Here is a 21,349-nt window from a genome sequence, read left to right as displayed (position 1 = left end):
ACTAACATGCTGATACTTCATTATCTTCTCGAACTATAAACTAACCTGCTGCTGATACTTCATTATCTCTACTAACTATAAACTAACCTGTAGATACTTCATTATCTTACTAACTATAAACTAACCTGCTGATACTTCATTATCTCTACTAACTATAAACTAACCTGTAGATACTTCATTATCTCTACTAACTATAAACTAACCTGTTGATACTTCATTATCTCTACTAACTATAAACTAACCTGCTGATACTTCATATCTCTACTAACTATAAACTAAACCTGTAGATACTTCATTATCTCTACTAACTAAACTAAACCTGTTGATACTTCATTATCTCTACTAACTATAAACTAACCTGTAGATACTTCATTATCTCTACTAACTATAAACTAACTGCTGAGACTATTATACTCTACTAACTATAACTATAAACTAACCTGTAGATACTTCATTATCTCTACTAACTATAAACTAAACCTGTAGATACTTCATTATCTCTACTAACTATAACTAACCTGTAGATACTTCATTATCTCTACTAACTATAAACTAACCTGTAGATACTTCATTATCTCTACTAACTATAAACTAACCTGTTGATACTTCATTCTCTCTACTAACTATAAACTAACCTGTAGATACTTCATTATCTCTACTAACTATAACTAACCTGCTGTACTCTTCATTATCTCTACTAACTATAAACTAACCTGTAGATACTTCATTATCTCTACTAACTATAAACTAACCTGCTGATACTTCATTATCTCTACTAACTATAAACTAACCTGTTGATACTTCATTATCTCTACTAACTATAAACTAACCTGTTGATACTTCATTATCTCTACTAACTATAAACTAACCTGTAGATAGATACTTCATTATCTCTACTAACTATAACTAACCTGCTGATACTTCATTATCTCTACTAACTATAAACTAACCTGTAGATACTTCATTATCTCTAAACTATAAACTAACCTGTTGATACTTCATTATCTCTACTAACTATAAACTAACCTGTAGATACTTCATTATCTCTACTAACTAAAACTAACCTGATGATACTTCATTATCTCTACTAACTATAAACTAACCTGTAGATACTTCATTATCTACTAACTATAAACTAACCTGCTGATACTTCATTATCTCTCTACATATATAAACTAACCTGTAGATACTTCATATCTCTACTAACTATAAACTAACCTGCTGATACTTCATTATCTCTACTAACTATAACTAACCTGCTGATACTTCATTATCTCTACTAACTATAAACTAACCTGCTGTGATACTTCATTATCTCTTCTAACTATAAAATAACCTGTAGATACTTCATTATCTCTACTAACTATAAACTAACCTGCTGATACTTCATTATCTCTACTAACTATAAACTAACCTGCTGATACTTCATTATCTCTACTAACTATAAACTAACCTGTAGATACTTCATTACTCTACTAACTATAAACTAACCTGTAGATACTTCATTATCTCTACTAACTATAAACTAACCTGTAGATACTTCATTATCTCTACTAACTATAAACTAACCTGCTGATACTTCATTATCTACTAAACAAAACTAACCTGCTGATACTTCCATTATCTCTACTAACTATAAACTAACCTGTTGATACTTCATTATCTCTACTAACTATAAACGAACCTGTAGATACTTCATTATCTCTACTAACTATAAACAACCTGCTGATACTTCATTATCTCTACTAACTATAAACTAACCTGCTGATACTTCATTATCTCTACTAACTATAAACTAACCTGCTGATACTTCATTATCTCTAACTATAAACTAACTGTAGATACTTCATTATCTCTACTAACTATAAACTAACCTGTAGATACTTCATTATCTCTACTAACTATAAACTAACCTGCTGATACTTCATTATCTCTACTAACTAATAACAACTGCTGATACTTCATTATCTCTACTAACTAAAACTAACCTGTTGATACTTCATTATCTCTATAATATAAACTAACCTGTAGATACTTCATTATCTCTACTAACTATAAACTAACTGCTGATACTTCATTATCTCTACTAATATAAACTAACCTGCTGAACTTCATTATCTCTACTAACTATAAACTAACCTGCTGATACTTCATTATCTCTACTAACTATAAAACTAACCTGTAGATACTTCATTATCTCTACTAACTATAAACTAACCTGATACTTCATTATCTCTACTAACTATAAACTAACCTGCTGATACTTCATTATCTCTACAACTATAAACTAACCTGCTGATACTTCATTATCTCTACTAACTATAAACTAACCTGTAGATACTTCATTATCTCTACTAACATTAAACTAACCTGCTGATACTTCATTATCTCTACTACATAAACTAACCTGCTGATACTTCATTATCTCTACTAACTATAAACTAACCTGTAGATACTTCATTATCTCTACTAACATAAACTAACCTGCTGATACTTCATTATCTCTACTAACTATAAACTAACCTGCTGATACTTCATTATCTCTACTAATATAAAACTAACCTGTAGATACTTCATTATCTCTACTAACTATAAACTAACCTGCTGATACTTCATTATCTCTACTAACTATAAACTAACCTGTAGATACTTCATTATCTCTACTAACTATAACTATAAACTAACCTGTAGATACTTCATTATCTCTACTAACTATAAACTAACCTGCTGATACTTCATTATCTCTACTAACTATAAACTAACCTGCTGATACTTCATTATCTACAACTATAAACTAACCTGCTGATACTTCATTATCTCTACTAACTATAAACTAACCTGCTGATACTTCATTATCTCTACTAACTATAAACTAACCTGTAGATACTTCATTATCTCTACTAACTATAAACTAACCTGCTGATACTTCATTATCTCTACTAACTATAAACTAACCTGCTGATACTTCATTATCTCTACTAACTATAAACTAACCTGTTGATACTTCATTATCTCTACTAACTATAAACTAACCTGTAGATACTTCATTATCTCTACTAACTATAAACTAACCTGCTGATACTTCATTATCTCTACTAACTATAAACTAACCTGCTGATACTTCATTATCTCTACTAACTATAAACTAACCTGTAGATACTTCATTATCTCTACTAACTATAACTATCCTGTAGATACTTCATTATCTCTACACTATAAACTAACCTGTAGATACTTCATTATCTCTACTAACTATAAACTAACCTGCTGATACTTCATTATCTCTACTAACTATAAACTAACCTGCTGATACTTCATTATCTCTAAACTATAAACTAACCTGCTGCGATACTTCATATCTCTACTAACTAAAACTAACCTGTTGATACTTCATTATCTCTACTAACTATAAACTAAACCTGTAGATACTTCATTATCTCTACTAACTATAAACTAACCGTGACTCATTATCTACTAACTATAAACTAACCTGTAGATACTTCATTATCTCTCTAACTATAAACTAACTGCTGATACTTCATTATCTCTACTAACTATAAAACTAACCTGTAGATACTTCATTATCTCTACTAACTATAAACTAACCTGCTGATACTTCATTATCTCTACTAACTAAAACTAACTGCTGATACTTCATTATCTCTACTAACTATAAACTAACCTGCTGATACTTCATATCTCTACTAACTATAAACTAACCTGTAGATACTTCATTATCTCTACTAACTATAAACTAACCTGCTGATACTTCATTATCTCTACTAACTATAAACTAACCTGCTGATACTTATATCTCTACTAACTATAAACTAACCTGCTGATACTTCATTATCTCTACTAACTAAAACTAACCTGCTGATACTTCATTATCTCTACTAACTATAAACTAACCTGTAGATACTTCATTATCTCTACTAACTAAAACTAACCTGTAGATACTTCATTATCTCTACTAACTATAAACTAACCTGTAGATACTTCATTATCTCTACTAACTATAAACTAACCTGTAGATACTTCATTATCTCTACTAACTATAAACTAACCTGCTGATACTTCATTATCTCTACTAACTATAAACACCTGTAGATACTTCATTATCTCTACTAACTATAAACTAACCTGCTGATACTTCATTATCTCTACTAACTATAAACTAACCTGTAGATACTTCATTATCTCTACTAACTATAAACTAACCTGCTGATATCTATCTCTCTACTAACTATAAACTAACCTGTAGATACTTCATTATCTCTACTAACTATAAACTAACCTGCTGATACTCATTATCTCTACTAACTATAAACTAACCTGTAGATACTTCATTATCTCTACTAACTATAAACTAACCTGTAGATACTTCATTATCTCTACTAACTATAAACTAACCTGTTGATACTTCATTATCTCTACTAACTATAAACTAACCTGTTGATACTTCATTATCTCTACTAACTATAAACTAACCTGCTGATACTTCATTATCTCTACTAACTATAAACTAACCTGTAGATACTTCATTATCTCTACTAACTATAAACTAACCTGTTGATACTTCATTATCTCTACTAACTATAAACTAACCTGTTGATACTTCATTATCTCTACTAACTATAAACTAACCTGTAGATACTTCATTATCTCTACTAACTATAAACTAACCTGCTGATACTTCATTATCTCTACTAACTTAAACTAACCTGCTGATACTTCATTATCTCTACTAACTATAAACTAACCTGTAGATACTTCATTATCTCTACTAACTATAAACTAACCTGCTGATACTTCATTATCTCTACTAACTATAAACTAACCTGTTGATACTTCATTATCTCTACTAACTATAAACTAACCTGCTGATACTTCATTATCTCTACTAACTATAAACTAACCTGCTGATACTTCATTATCTCTACTAACTATAAACTAACCTGCTGATACTTCATTATCTCTACTAACTATAAACTAACCTGCTGATTCAATTAGAAAGTGTGCTCTTGATGAATGCTTAATCAAATTAAGGCTGATTAAAAGAATATTACATTACATATATATATATGATTATAACATGATTACAAGTCAAATTCTGAGAAAAGAGTCGAAAAATCTAAATTCTGTGAAGTGTCCTCTCGATGAAGTGTCCTCTCGATGAAGTGTCCTCTCGATGAAGTGTCCTCTCGATGAAGTGTGCTCTCGATGAAGTGTCCTCTCGATGAAGTGTCCTCTCGATGAAGTGTGCTCTTGATGAAGTGTCCTCTCGATGAAGTGTGCTCTCGATGAAGTGTGCTCTCGATGAAGTGTCTCTCGATGAAGTGCTCTCGATGAAGTGTGCTCTTGATGAAGTGTCCTCTCGATGAAGTGTCCTCTCGATGAAGTGTCCTCTTGACGAAGATGTCCTCTTGATGAAGTGTCCTCTCGATGAAGTGTCCTCTCGATGAAGTGTGCTCTCGATGAAGTGTCCTCTTGATGAAGTGTCCTCTCGATGAAGTGTGCTCTTGATGAAGTGTGCTCTCGATGAAGTGTGCTCTTGATAAATGAAGTGTCCTCTCGATGAAGTGTCCTCTCGATGAAGTGTGCTCTTGATGAAGTGTCCTCTTGATGAAGTGTCCTCTTGATGAAGTGTGCTCTCGATGAAGTGTGCTCTTGATGAAGTGTGCTCTTGATAATGAAGTGTCCTCTCGATGAAGTGTCCTCTTGATGAAGTGTGCTCTCGATGAAGTGTGCGCTTGATAATGAAGTGTCCTCTCGATGAAGTGTGCTCTCGATGAAGTGTGCTCTTGATGAAGTGTCCTCTTGATGAAGTGTCCTCTTGATGAAGTGTGCTCTGATGAAGTGTGCTTTGATAAATGAAGTGTCCTCTTGATGAAGTGTCCTCTTGATGAAGTGTGCTCTTGATGAATGAAGTGTGCTCTTGATGAATGAAGTGTGCTCTTGATGAATGAAGTGTGCTCTTGATGAATGAAGTGTGCTCTTGATGAATGAAGTGTGCTCTTGATGAATGAAGTGTCCTCTTGATGAATGAAGTGTGCTCTTGATGAAGTGTGCTCTTGATGAATGAAGTGTCCTCTTGATGAAGTGTCCTCTTGATGAAGTGTGCTCTTGATAAATGAAGTGTCCTCTTGATGAAGTGTCCTCTCGATGAAGTGTGCTCTTGATGAATGAAGTGTGCTCTTGATGAATGAAGTGTGCTCTTGATGAATGAAGTGTGCTCTTGATGAATGAAGTGTGCTCTTGATGAATGAAGTGTGCTCTTGATGAATGAAGTGTCCTCTTGATGAATGAAGTGTGCTCTTGATGAATGAAGTGTGCTCTTGATGAATGAAGTGTCCTCTTGATGAATGAAGTGTGCTCTTGATGAAGTGTCCTCTTGATGAATGAAGTGTCCTCTTGATGAATGAAGTGTGCTCTTGATGAAGTGTCCTCTTGATGAATGAAGTGTGCTCTTGATGAAGTGTCCTCTTGATGAATGAAGTGTGCTCTTGATGAATGAAGTGTGCTCTTGATGAATGAAGTGTGCTCTTGATGAATGAAGTGTGCTCTTGATGAATGAAGTGTCCTCTTGATGAATGAAGTGTGCTCTTGATGAAGTGTCCTCTTGATGAAGTGTGCTCTTGATGAAGTGTGCTCTTGATGAAGTGTGCTCTTGATGAATGAAGTGTGCTCTTGATGAATGAAGTGTGCTCTTGATGAATGAAGTGTGCTCTTGATGAATGAAGTGTGCTTGATGAAGTGTCCTCTTGATGAATGAAGTGTCCTCTTGATGAATGAAGTGTCCTCTTGATGAAGTGTGCTCTTGATGAATGAAGTGTCCTCTTGATGAAGTGTGCTCTTGATGAAGTGTGCTCTTGATGAATGAAGTGTCCTCTTGATGAAGTGTGCTCTTGATGAATGAAGTGTCCTCTTGATGAATGAAGTGTCCTCTTGATGAATGAAGTGTCCTCTTGATGAATGAAGTGTGCTCTTGATGAATGAAGTGTGCTCTTGATGAAGTGTGCTCTTGATGAATGAAGTGTGCTCTTGATGAAGTGTGCTCTTGATGAATGAAGTGTGCTCTTGATGAATGAAGTGTCCTCTTGATGAAGTGTGCTCTTGATGAATGAAGTGTGCTCTTGATGAATGAAGTGTCCTCTTGATGAAGTGTGCTCTTGATGAATGAAGTGTCCTCTTGATGAAGTGTGCTCTTGATGAATGAAGTGTCCTCTTGATGAATGAAGTGTGCTCTTAATGAATGAAGTGTGCTCTTGATGAATGAAGTGTGCTCTTGATGAATGAAGTGTGCTCTTGATGAATGAAGTGTCCTCTTGATGAATGAAGTTCCTCTTGATGAATGAAGTGTCCTCTTGATGAATGAAGTGTGCTTGATGAATGAAGTGTGCTCTTGATGAATGAAGTGTCCTCTTGATGAATGAAGTGTCCTCTTGATGAATGAAGTGTGCTCTTGATGAATGAAGTGTCCTCTTGATGAATGAAGTGTCCTCTTGATGAATGAAGTGTGCTCTTGATGAATGAAGTGTCCTCTTGATGAATGAAGTGTCCTCTTGATGAAGTGTGCTCTTGATGAATGAAGTGTGCTCTTGATGAATGAAGTGTCCTCTTGATGAAGTGTCCTCTTGATGAATGAAGTGTCCTCTTGATGAATGAAGTGTCCTCTTGATGAAGTGTCCTCTTGATGAATGAAGTGTCCTCTTGATGAATGAAGTGTCCTCTTGATGAATGAAGTGTGCTCTTGATGAATGAAGTGTCCTCTTGATGAAGTGTCCTCTTGATGAATGAAGTGTCCTCTTGATGAATGAAGTGTGCTCTTGATGAAGTGTCCTTTGATGAATGAAGTGTGCTCTTGATGAAGTGTCTCTCTTGATGAATGAAGTGTCCTCTTGATGAATGAAGTGTGCTCTTGATGAATGAAGTGTGCTCTTGATGAATGAAGTGTCCTCTTGATGAAGTGTCCTCTTGATGAATGAAGTGTGCTCTTGATGAATGAAGTGTCCTCTTGATGAATGAAGTGTCCTCTTGATGAAGTGTGCTCTTGATGAAGTGTCCTCTTGATGAACTCTTTATATTCCTCAGGCTCTGTGGATGGAAGTGTGGAGCTCTGCGATGGGACCGGAGAGAGTGTTGCCGAACTCTGAGGACGACCTGGGGGGAGACGAGAGACCTGGAGCCCTGCTGCCAGTGTGGGGGGGGGGGAGGGAGGGGGGGAGATAGAGGGGGAGGAGGAGGAGGAGGAAGAGGAGAACAACAATGATGGAGGAGAGTATTATTACCAGCCTCTGAACCAGGAGCCTGAGGGACACTCTCTCCCCCCCGAGCAGCCGGGGGAGGATGGGAGGAGGGGGAGGAGGGGGAGGAGGAGGGAGACGCACCCCCCTTAACAGAGCAGCTGCAGCAGGTGCAGCACAGGATACAGGTGAGGCCTGAACACACCTTTACCTGAACAACTAAACACCTGAACACATCACCTGAACACATCACCTGAACACATCACTGAACACATCACCTGAACACATCACCTGAACACAATAAACACATCATCTGAACACACCACCTGAACCATCACCTGAACACATCACCTGAACACATCACCTGAACACAATAAACACATCATCTGAACACATCACCAGAGGCCTGTACTACGAAGCCGGATGTTCTCTTATGGCGCATTTCCACTACACGGTTGGCCTCGGCCACACTCGGTACGGCTCGGTACGGCTTGGCCGCGTTGGGCCTTAACAGGGCCGACTCACTTCATGCTGCGCTTCCATTACAGTTTAGGAACTGGGGTAGTAACTATAGTAACGCAGTGTAGGCGGAGCCGTGACGTCATCTTCAATGAGAACCCCAGAAAAACAACACAGCCGTTAGCTGTTAGCACTCAGAGCTCACAGCTCCTCATATCTGTTCAGAAACTAGACAGAAGTTAAACAAGTACACACCACAGACTGCCTGTGTCATGGTGAATACAGTCGCTGCTTTATTTATGTCTGTATAGGCCGTTGTTGTGAGTGTGGACGGTCGGAGCATATACTGCGTTAGCTTAGCCAATCTCCATCTAGAAAAACACGCATTTTAAAAGGTGTTTCGCCTGCCGTCTGTCTGCAGACTTGCCAAAGCATTAATTCATGGTTTTTACTAACCGGTATCAGTATGTTGTTACTTCATCATTTAGAAACGTGTATTACAATTAAATCACGGTCAAATATGTCCATCTTGTTGTAGTTCTAGCCCTCTTGCCAGCGATGCTCTCTCTAGTTTAGCATACTCAGCCCGACTCAGCCCTGTTTGTTGGCCTCGATAGAACCACAATTTTCTAGGGCCAGAAAAGAGGTGAAAAAGTAGCCCCGCGCCGTGCCGCGCCGGAACTAGGCCTAATGGAAGCACAACCAAAAAAGGGGACGGCACGACACGGCACGCTTAAAGCGAGCTACGCGCTGCAGTGGAACTGCGCCATTAGCTGACTTCAGGGTAAACTCTGGCTTTCCGGTCCTACGACGCTGGTTCTCTTTTTAGCGGGCTAGATCTCCATGGTAACTTATGCTGAGCGGCAAACCTCCTCCGGAGCAGGTTAGGTTGCAGGCTAAGAGATCAACTCAGTGAAAGCACCGCCTGCTGACCAATCAGAGCTCAGTGTGCAGAGTTTAAAGCGATCAAGTCATATTACAGGATAGAGGAAATACAGAAAAACTGCCGTTGCAGGAAAGACGGCCGGCAAAAATCACCTGACTGTGTGAACGTGAACATGAATAGAATATCCCCTCCCATCTTCAGAGCAATCTGACTATTATAACATTAGTGTTAAGAAAGCTTACTTAAATATCTGCCACAACATAAGTAACCGGATCAGAGTAACATTACGTACAGTCCGCGGCACTGTGAGTGCAGACGTCGATGTGTCCCATTATCATTCATATCATATCACATCATAATGTATCATATATTTCCTTATCTGAGTCAGCTGAGCCGTATCTGGCCGTGCAACACTCTCAGTGTCACATACTGTATGCAGAAGTATTATTTTAACCTGTTAAGCCCGAGAGACCCCGGTACCGGGGCACTGCTGCAACATCTTGCAGGAAACAGTGTCTGAGGGCATGTTCATTTAATAAACTATGAATGTTTTATATCCATGTAACGGGAAGAAACTCATCTAACTGATCATTTTTTTTTTTTTTTCAAAAGAAAACCCACAATGCTAACACTGAGCCTCTGAATTAGCAATGCGCGAAAAATGCTAACAGATTACTGCACCGAATATCACTCACAAAACCTTATTATTTATCTTTTCTCCACATCCATGACATCGATTCACATCGTGAGGTGACACAGAATCGATGGGTACCCTCATTATCACTGAATTATACGAAATCGCGACGTTATAAACAAAAACAGGTGACGCTAGGTAGCTAAAGATGCTAACAAGCTTACCTTGGCCCTGAAAGTGGTCTTCAATGGAATTAAAACGATAAAAGCGCTGCTGAAGTTAATCCATAGGTTAATCCAATGTGTCTGTGTCCCTTTGAAATGATTTCTGATAATCCATAAGCATTAAAACTGCTTTTCCATTTTCAGATGTCAGAGCTAGAGATAGGTCCACTCTGAAGCAAAACTGCATGCGCAAAGCCCCCACCTTTTTGTTTCACAATGAGTGTGTGTGGGGGACTCCCCCTTCGATTCTATTGGCTCTAACGGTCAGAAAGAGGTGTCAACCATCAAAATCGAGCAAGGGGGGCCAGAGATATAAAAAAAAAACATTTCCACCCAAATCACCCCAGAAGTGGTTTCTTTTGGCTAAACCTCTCTAAAAAGGTCAAATGTCACTTGTTTTGCATCAATCTTGATACAGGGTACTTATTATATGTTGTACTTTGGATTCCTAAAGCTTTTTAGTCTCCTATCCCATCATCCAAGGGTAGTTTTCACTATAAGTAAAAAGAATATTGGGACGGACCACTATAATTTACAGTTTTTTACTATGTTCAATCTGAATTTTCTTTAAAATAAAAACATCTATATTGATCTGACTTTTCTACATCCAACTCACAGGTTTATCATTACTTTGAGAAAAAGATTATTAATTTAACCCTTTAGAAGGGAAGATATGGTCATTTGTTCTGGGAATGTCATTTTCGAGCCTGAGACCTGAAAAACAGGCTCAGGGCTTAACAGGTTAAGCAACACATTAAGTTGACGAAACACTTGAGTCAAATGTAATTAAAGTCAGATCGTGTCTTAGACGGGGCAGTGATATCATAAACCTGTTAATGTACACATTCAAACACTTTCTCTGTTACCAGCTGTATTCACCTTGCAGGTGCAGCTATGTGGCTTTTATCCTGGATAAAGTGTTTAAGTCATGGATGTTTAAAGTTTCACTTCTTCATATTTGACTAATATTAAAGTTCACTTTTCATTCAGGAAGTATGACGCTGCGCTGTCAGTACGCTTGTCCATGTTGGTGATTGGTCAAATGTTGCTAACCCCGCCCCTTTTATGTGAACGCGCACCTAACTAGATAGGACACGGCTGGCTTGAGCGATCCACTTGATAACCAGCGTCGTAGGACCGTTTAGCGAGAGCGCGTATGTTTTGGATTGGGCCAACCGGCTAACTCAAACATATCCAGGTTAGGTTGAACCGGCTTCGTCGTACAGGCCTCTGAACACACCTGAACACATCACTTGAACACCTGAACACACCACCTGAACACACCACCTGAACACATCACCTGAACACCTGAACACACCACCTGAACACACCACCTGAACACACCACCTGAACACACCACCTGAACACACCACCTGAACACATCACCTGAACACACCACCTGAACACACCACCTGAACACACCACCTGAACACATCACCTGAACACACCACCTGAACACCTGAACACACCACCTGAACACACCACCTGAACACACCACCTGAACACACCACCTGAACACACCACCTGAACACCTGAACACACCACCTGAACACACCACCTGAACACACCACCTGAACACATCACCTGAACACACCACCTGAACACATCACCTGAACACACCACCTGAACACCTGAACACACCACCTGAACACACCACCTGAACACACCACCTGAACACACCACCTGAACACCTGAACACACCATCTGAACACACCATCTGAACACATCACCTGAACACACCACCTGAACACCTGAACACACCATCTGAACACACCACCTGAACACATCACCTGAACACACCACCTGAACACACCATCTGAACACACCACCTGAACACACCATCTGAACACACCACCTGAACACACCACCTGAACACACCACCTGAACACACCACCTGAACACACCATCTGAACACACCATCTGATGTGCCACCTGAACACACCACCTGAACACCTGAACACACCACCTGAACACACCACCTGAACACCTGAACACACCACCTGAACACACCACCTGAACACACCACCTGAACACCTGAACACACCACCTGAACACACCACCTGAACACCTGAACACACCACCTGAACACACCACCTGAACACCTGAACACACCACCTGAACACACCATCTGAACACACCATCTGATGTGCCACCTGAACACACTGTTGTGGAGATCCAGCATAACACAACAGGAAAGAATGAAACAGAGAGGAATCAATAAAACACAAACACAGATATAGCTGAAAAGTAATTATTATTTAGTTGTTGCAACAAACAAACAATAATGGGAAGTACATCACCTGCTGCCACAGCAGCCAATCACAGAACTGCCCCCCAGAACAGAAGAAACACAGGGCTAGATATACTTTTCTAAATGACACACGAACATGTTCCACAAACATGTTTAACGCACACACATTTTATCATGCAGCCAACCACACAAATGTCACATGTGTTTCTCTCTGAAAGCTATACCTGTATATGTTTAAACGTCATCATCTCATGAAATCTTTAGGATTAGTTAACTAACAAAGGTTAACTGTTTTTATAACCTCTTCTCTGAACTTCCTATACCCTCGGTGTCAGCTCACTTAAAATGAATACATCTATTGATAATTCAGAACGACCATTGTCTCTCTAACTGTGTGTGACCCAACTCAGTAACACACATCATATGGAATACCATGTGATCATTAATGAATATCAGAAATACGCTGTATTAAACATTCTGCCATAACAACACCACCTGAACACACCACCTGAACACACCACCTGAACACATCACCACCTGAACACATCACCACCTGAACACATCACCACCTGAACACATCACCACCTGAACACATCACCACCTGAACACACCACCTGAACACACCACCTGAACACACCACCTGAACACACCACCTGAACACACCAACTGAACACACCATCTGAACACATCACCTGAACACACCACCTGAACACACCACCTGAACACACCACCTGAACACCCCACCTGAACACACACCTGAACACACCACCTGAACACACCACCTGAACACACCACCTTACAAAACCACCTGAACACCTTAACCCACACCACCTTAACACACCACCTGAACACACCATCTGAACACCACCTGAACACATCACCTGAACACACCACCTGAACACACCACCTGAACACACCACCTGAACACACCATCTGAACACACCACCTGAACACATCACCTGAACACACCAACTGAACACACCTGAACACATCACCTGAACACACCACCTGAACACACCAACTGAACACACCAACTGAACACACCATCTGAACACATCACCTGAACACCTGAACACACCATCTGAACACATCACCTGAACACACCACCTGAACACACCACCTGAACACACCACCTGAACACCTTTACCTGCTGGCTTCCTGAGTAACACTCCTTGAACCTCTAATGACCTCAGGTTACTCTCCTCTCCTGCAGGACATGGGTCTGCACCTCCCTGAAGCCCTCCCTCAGAGAGTGAGGATGACGAGGAGGAGGGGGCGTCGGCCCTGAGGAGCCGAGCTTCCATCCCCATGGACGAAGGTCAGACCCCCAGAACTGTAGTTTACACATCAATACACATGAATACACATCAATACACATGAATACACATATATACACATATATACACATCAATACACATCAATATACACATCAATATACACATCAATACACATCAATACACATCAATACACATCAATACACATATACACATATACACATCAATACACATATACACATCAATACACATCAATACACATATACACATATATACACATATATACACATCAATACACATATCAATACACATATCAATACACATATCAATACACATATCAATACACATATCAATACACATCTACACATCTACACATCAATACACATATATACACATATATACACATATACACACATATATACACACATATATACACACATATACACACATATACACATCAATACACATCAATACACATCAATACACATCAATACACATCAATACACACCAATACACACCAATACACACCAATACACATCAATACACATCAATACACATCAATACACATCAATACACATCATTACACATCAATACACATCAATACACATCAATACACATATATACACATATATACACATAATTACACATCAATACACATCAATACACATAATTACACATAATTACACATATATACACATCAAAATACACATCAATACACATCAAAACACATAATTACACATCAATACACATATATACACATCAATACACATCAATACACATCAATACACATATATACACATCAATACACATCAATACACATATATACACATCAATACACATCAATACACATCAATACACATATATACACATCAATACACATCAATACACATATATACACATAATTACACATATATACACATCAATACACATCAAAACACTGTCAAGTACTTGTATTTTAGTTATAGTATGTTTACAGTGTTATAGTATGTTTACAGTGTTGTAGTATGTTTACAGTGTTGTAGTATGTTTACAGTGTTGTAGTATGTTTACAGTGTTGTTATAGTATGTTTACAGTGTTGTTATAGTATGTTTACAGTGTGGTAGTATGTTTACAGTGTTATAGTATGTATACAGTGTTATAGTATGTTTACAGTGTGGTAGTATGTTTACAGTGTTATAGTATGTATACAGTGTTATAGTATGTATACAGTGTTGTAGTATGTTTACAGTGTTGTAGTATGTATACAGTGTTATAGTATGTATACAGTGTTATAGTATGTTTACAGTGTTATAGTATGTATACAGTGTTATAGTATGTTTACAGTGTTATAGTATGTATACAGTGTTATAGTATGTTTACAGTGTGTAGTATGTTTACAGTGTTGTAGTATGTATACAGTGTTATAGTATGTATACAGTGTTATAGTATGTATACAGTGTTATAGTATGTATACAGTGTTATAGTATGTTTACAGTGTTGTTATAGTATGTTTACAGTGTTGTTATAGTATGTATACAGTGTTGTAGTATGTATACAGTGTTGTAGTATGTATACAGTGTTGTAGTATGTATACAGTGTTATAGTATGTATACAGTGTTATAGTATGTATACAGTGTTGTAGTATGTATACAGTGTTGTAGTATGTATACAGTGTTGTAGTATGTATACAGTGTTATAGTATGTATACAGTGTTATAGTATGTTTACAGTGTTGTAGTATGTATACAGTGTTATAGTATGTATACAGTGTTGTTATAGTATGTATACAGTGTTGTTATAGTATGTTTACAGTGTTATAGTATGTATACAGTGTTATAGTATGTTTACAGTGTTATAGTATGTTTACAGTGTTATAGTATGTATACAGTGTTGTTATAGTATGTTTACAGTGTTATAGTATGTATACAGTGTTATAGTATGTATACAGTGTTATAGTATGTTTACAGTGTTATAGTATGTATACAGTGTTGTTATAGTATGTTTACAGTGTTATAGTATGTATACAGTGTTATAGTATGTATACAGTGTTATAGTATGTTTACAGTGTTATAGTATGTTTACAGTGTTATAGTATGTTTACAGTGTTATAGTATGTTTACAGTGTTATAGTATGTTTACAGTGTTATAGTATGTTTACAGTGTTATAGTATGTATACAGTGTTGTTATAGTATGTTTACAGTGTTGTAGTATGTATACAGTGTTGTAGTATGTTTACAGTGTTATAGTATGTATACAGTGTTGTAGTATGTATACAGTGTTGTTATAGTATGTTTACAGTGTTGTAGTATGTATACAGTGTTGTAGTATGTATACAGTGTTGTTATAGTATGTTTACAGTGTTGTAGTATGTATACAGTGTTGTTATAGTATGTTTACAGTGTTGTAGTATGTATACAGTGTTGTAGTATGTATACAGTGTTGTTGTTATAGTATGTTTACAGTGTTATAGTATGTATACAGTGTTATAGTATGTATACAGTGTTATAGTATGTTTACAGTGTTGTTGTTATAGTATGTTTACAGTGTTATAGTATGTATACAGTGTTATAGTATGTATACAGTGTTGTTGTTATAGTATGTTTACAGTGTTATAGTATGTATACAGTGTTGTAGTATGTTTACAGTGTTATAGTATGTATACAGTGTTGTTGTTATAGTATGTTTACAGTGTTATAGTATGTATACAGTGTTGTTGTTATAGTATGTTTACAGTGTTATAGTATGTATACAGTGTATGTAGTATGTTACAGTGTTATAGTATGTATACAGTGTTATAGTATGTTTACAGTGTTATAGTATGTATACAGTGTTGTAGTATGTTTACAGTGTTATAGTATGTATACAGTGTTGTAGTATGTTTACAGTGTTATAGTATGTATACAGTGTTATAGTATGTTTACAGTGTTATAGTATGTATACAGTGTTGTAGTATGTTTACAGTGTTATAGTATGTATACAGTGTTGTAGTATGTTTACAGTGTTATAGTATGTATACAGTGTTATAGTATGTTTACAGTGTTATAGTATGTATACAGTGTTGTATGTTTACAGTGTTATAGTATGTATACAGTGTTATAGTATGTTTACAGTGTTATAGTATGTATACAGTGTTGTAGTATGTTTACAGTGTTGTAGTATGTATACAGTGTTGTTATAGTATGTTTACAGTGTTGTAGTATGTATACAGTGTTGTAGTATGTATACAGTGTTGTTATAGTATGTTTACAGTGTTGTAGTATGTATACAGTGTTGTTATAGTATGTTTACAGTGTTGTAGTATGTATACAGTGTTGTAGTATGTATACAGTGTTGTTATAGTATGTTTACAGTGTTGTAGTATGTATACAGTGTTGTTATAGTATGTTTACAGTGTTGTAGTATGTATACAGTGTTGTAGTATGTATACAGTGTTGTTGTTATAGTATGTTTACAGTGTTATAGTATGTATACAGTGTTATAGTATGTATACAGTGTTATAGTATGTTTACAGTGTTGTTGTTATAGTATGTATACAGTGTTATAGTATGTTTACAGTGTTATAGTATGTATACAGTGTTGTAGTATGTATACAGTGTTATAGTATGTATACAGTGTTGTTGTTATAGTATGTTTACAGTGTTATAGTATGTATACAGTGTTGTTGTTATAGTATGTATACAGTGTTATAGTATGTATACAGTGTTATAGTATGTATACAGTGTTATAGTATGTTTACAGTGTTATAGTATGTATACAGTGTTGTTGTTATAGTATGTTTACAGTGTTATAGTATGTATACAGTGTTGTTGTTATAGTATGTTTACAGTGTTATAGTATGTATACAGTGTTGTTGTTATAGTATGTTTACAGTGTTATAGTATGTATACAGTGTTGTTGTTATAGTATGTTTACAGTGTTATAGTATGTTTACAGTGTTGTTGTTATAGTATGTTTACAGTGTTATAGTATGTTTACAGTGTTGTTGTTATAGTATGTTTACAGTGTTTATAGTATGTATACAGTTGTTATAGTATGTATACAGTGTTGTTGTTATAGTATGTTTACAGTGTTATAGTATGTATACAGTGTTGTTGTTATAGTATGTTTACAGTGTTATAGTATGTTTACAGTGTTATAGTATGTTTACAGTGTTATAGTATGTTTACAGTGTTGTTGTTATAGTATGTTTACAGTGTTATAGTATGTTTACAGTGTTGTTGTTATAGTATGTTTACAGTGTTGTAGTATGTATACAGTGTTGTTGTTATAGTATGTATACAGTGTTGTTGTTATAGTATGTTTACAGTGTTGTAGTATGTTTACAGTGTTGTAGTATGTTTACAGTGTTGTTATGTATACAGTGTTATAGTATGTATACATGTTGTTATAGATATGTTTACAGTGTTGTAGTATGTTACAGTGTTGTAGTATGTATACAGTGTTGTAGGTATGTTTTCAGTGTTGTGTGTAGGTATACAGTGGTTGTAGTATGTTTTACAGTGTTGTAGTATGTATACAGTGTTTAGTAGTTACAGTGTTGTAGTATGTATACAGTGTTGTAGTATGTTACATGTTTTAGTATGTATACAGTGTTGTAGTATGTTGTACAGTGTTGTAGTATGTATACAGTGGGTTATAGTATGTTACAGTGTTTGTATGTATACAGTGTTGTATATGTATACAGTGTTGTATGTTTACAGTGTTTAGTATGTTTACAGGTGTTGTAGTAGTTTACAGTGTTGTAGTATGTTACAGTGTTGTAGTATGTTTACAGTGTTGTAGTATTTTACAGTGTTGTAGTATGTTTACAGTGTTGTATGTACTGTTTCATGTGTTGTAGTATGTTTACAGTGTTGTAGTATGTTTACAGTGTTGTAGTATGTATACAGTGTTGTTATAGTATGTTTACAGTGTTATAGTATGTATACAGTGTTGTTGTTATAGTATGTTTACAGTGTTATAGTATGTATACAGTGTTGTTGTTATAGTATGTTTACAGTGTTTAGTATGTTACAGGATGTTTACAGTGTATGTATGTATACAGTGTTGTAGTATGTATACAGTGTTGTTGTTATAGTATGTTACAGTGTTATAGTATGTATACAGTGTTGTTGTTATAGTATGTTTACAGTGTTATAGTATGTTTACAGTGTTATAGTATGTTTACAGTGTTATAGTATGTTTACAGTGTTGTTGTTATAGTATGTTTACAGTGTTTAGAGTATGTTACAGTGTTGTTGTTATAGTATGTTTACAGTGTTGTAGTATGTATACAGTGTTGTTGTTATAGTATGTATACAGTGTTGTTGTTATAGTATGTTTACAGTGTTGTAGTATGTTTACAGTGTTATAGTATGTTTACAGTGTTGTAGTATGTATACAGTGTTATAGAATGTAGACAGTGTTGTTATAGTATGTTTAGCAGTGTTGTAGTATGTATACAGTGTTGTAGTATGTAATACAGTGTTGTAGTATGTTTACAGTGTTGTAGTATTATACAGTGTTGTAGTATGTTTACAGTGTTGTAGTATGTATACAGTGTTTATAGTATGGGTATACAGTGTTGTAGTATGTATACACGTGTTGTAGTAATGTATACAGTGTTGTAGTATGTATACAGTGTTGTAGTATGTTTACAGTGTTGTAGTATGTATACAGTGGTGTTATAGTATGTATACAGTGTTGTAGTATGTATACAGTGTTGTAGTATGTATACAGTGGTGTTATAGTATGTTTACAGTGTTGTAGTATGTTTACAGTGTTGTAGTATGTTTACAGTGTTGTAGTATGTTTACAGTGTTGTAGTATGTTTACAGTGTTGTAGTATGTTTACAGTGTTGTAGTATGTATACAGTGTTGTTGTTATAGTATGTTTACAGTGTTATAGTATGTATACAGTGTTGTAGTATGTATACAGTGTTATAGTATGTATACAGTGTTGTTGTTATAGTATGTTTACAGTGTTATAGTATGTATACAGTGTTGTTGTTATAGTATGTTTACAGTGTTGTTATAGTATGTTTACACTGTTATAGTATGTTGATGGTTGTTCCCCGTGTCTCTTCAGACCACGTGGAGCTGGTGAAGCGCACCATGGCCTCCGTGGCTCTGCCGGCTCTCGTGGTTCCTCCGTGGGCCAAAGAGATCTCAGAGGACCAGTGGAAGGACATGGTGGAGAACACTCTGCAGAGCCATCAGAGAAACACCCTGACGCAGCTCAGCGGGCCCTGAACGCACCGCAGCGGGCCCTGAACGCACCACCACCACAGAAACAACCTTTACTGACCCTGAACGCACTACCAGGACGTCCACCTCTTCTGACCCTGAACGCACCACCAGGACGTCCACCTCTTCTGACCCTGAACGCACCACCAGGACGTTCACCTCTTCTGACCCTGAACGCACCACGACTACTTCAGGGAATAACAGCACGAGGAGGGAAGCTGAATGTTTTAGATTTTTAACTTTAACGCCAAGTCATGCATATGTATTTCTCCATCTGATCGTCTCTAGAGTAAAGTGCTTCATCTGATCATCTCTAGAGTAAAGAGGTCCATCTGATCGTCTGTAGAGTAAAGAGGTCCATCTGATCATCTCTAGAGTAAAGAGGTCCATCTGATCATCTCTAGAGTAAAGAGGTCCATCTGATCATCTCTAGAGTAAAGAGGTCCATCTGATCGTCTCTAGAGTAAAGAGGTCCATCTGATCGTCTCTAGAGTAAAGAGGTCCATCTGATCGTCTCTAGAGTAAAGTGCTCCATCTGATCGTCTCTAGAGTAAAGTGCTCCATCTGATCATCTCTAGAGTAAAGAGGTCCATCTGATCGTCTCTAGAGTAAAGTGCTTCATCTGATCATCTCTAGAGTAAAGAGCTCCATCTGATCGTCTCTAGAGTAAAGTGCTCCATCTGATCATCTCTAGAGTAAAGAGGTCCATCTGATCGTCTCTAGAGTAAAGTGCTCCATCTGATCATCTCTAGAGTAAAGTGCTCCATCTGATCATCTCTAGAGTAAAGTGCTCCATCTGATCATCTCTAGAGTAAAGTGCTCCATCTGATCATCTCTAGAGTAAAGTGCTTCAGGGACGGAGAGCAATGCTTTTAATCTGCATTTTGTACAAACTCTGAAACTTAAAGACGCTCAAACCTTTGTTCATCTTTCCTGCAGAATAAAGTGTTTGAGTTAAGATGTCATTTTAAAGATTAAAATAATCATTAATTGCATTTAAAGTTTCTCACCTGATGGGTCATTCAGGGTCAAACACAGTGTGGGAGCTTTGAGCCTCTTGTTTAACGCTCTGTAACCCGAACGTTCATCATTTCTTATTTGCATGTTTTCTTTAACTTACGGAGGCCGACGGGAAAGAGCTTCAGGAAGGAGTCGGGTATCAAACCAGAT

General features: G+C 36.7%; 1 protein-coding gene across 1 annotated transcript; it reads left to right on the top strand.

Moving 5' to 3' along the window:
- Positions 1–7,886: 7,886 nt before the first annotated feature.
- Positions 7,887–21,159, top strand: mea1 (male-enhanced antigen 1). Its single transcript, XM_034122044.1, is given in 6 exon segments — positions 7,887–8,203; positions 8,206–8,354; positions 8,357–8,434; positions 13,914–13,934; positions 13,937–14,018; positions 20,022–21,159. Coding segments are annotated over 6 exon segments (594 nt in total). The 5' UTR covers positions 7,887–8,103; the 3' UTR covers positions 20,186–21,159.
- The last annotated feature ends 190 nt before the right edge of the window (positions 21,160–21,349 follow it).

This window comes from Trematomus bernacchii, unplaced genomic scaffold (genome assembly GCF_902827165.1).
Source record: "Trematomus bernacchii unplaced genomic scaffold, fTreBer1.1, whole genome shotgun sequence".
In the NCBI taxonomy this organism is placed as follows: domain Eukaryota; kingdom Metazoa; phylum Chordata; class Actinopteri; order Perciformes; family Nototheniidae; genus Trematomus; species Trematomus bernacchii.
Note: the sequence above shows the minus strand (reverse complement) of the source record. Positions and strands in the feature narration are given on the sequence as shown.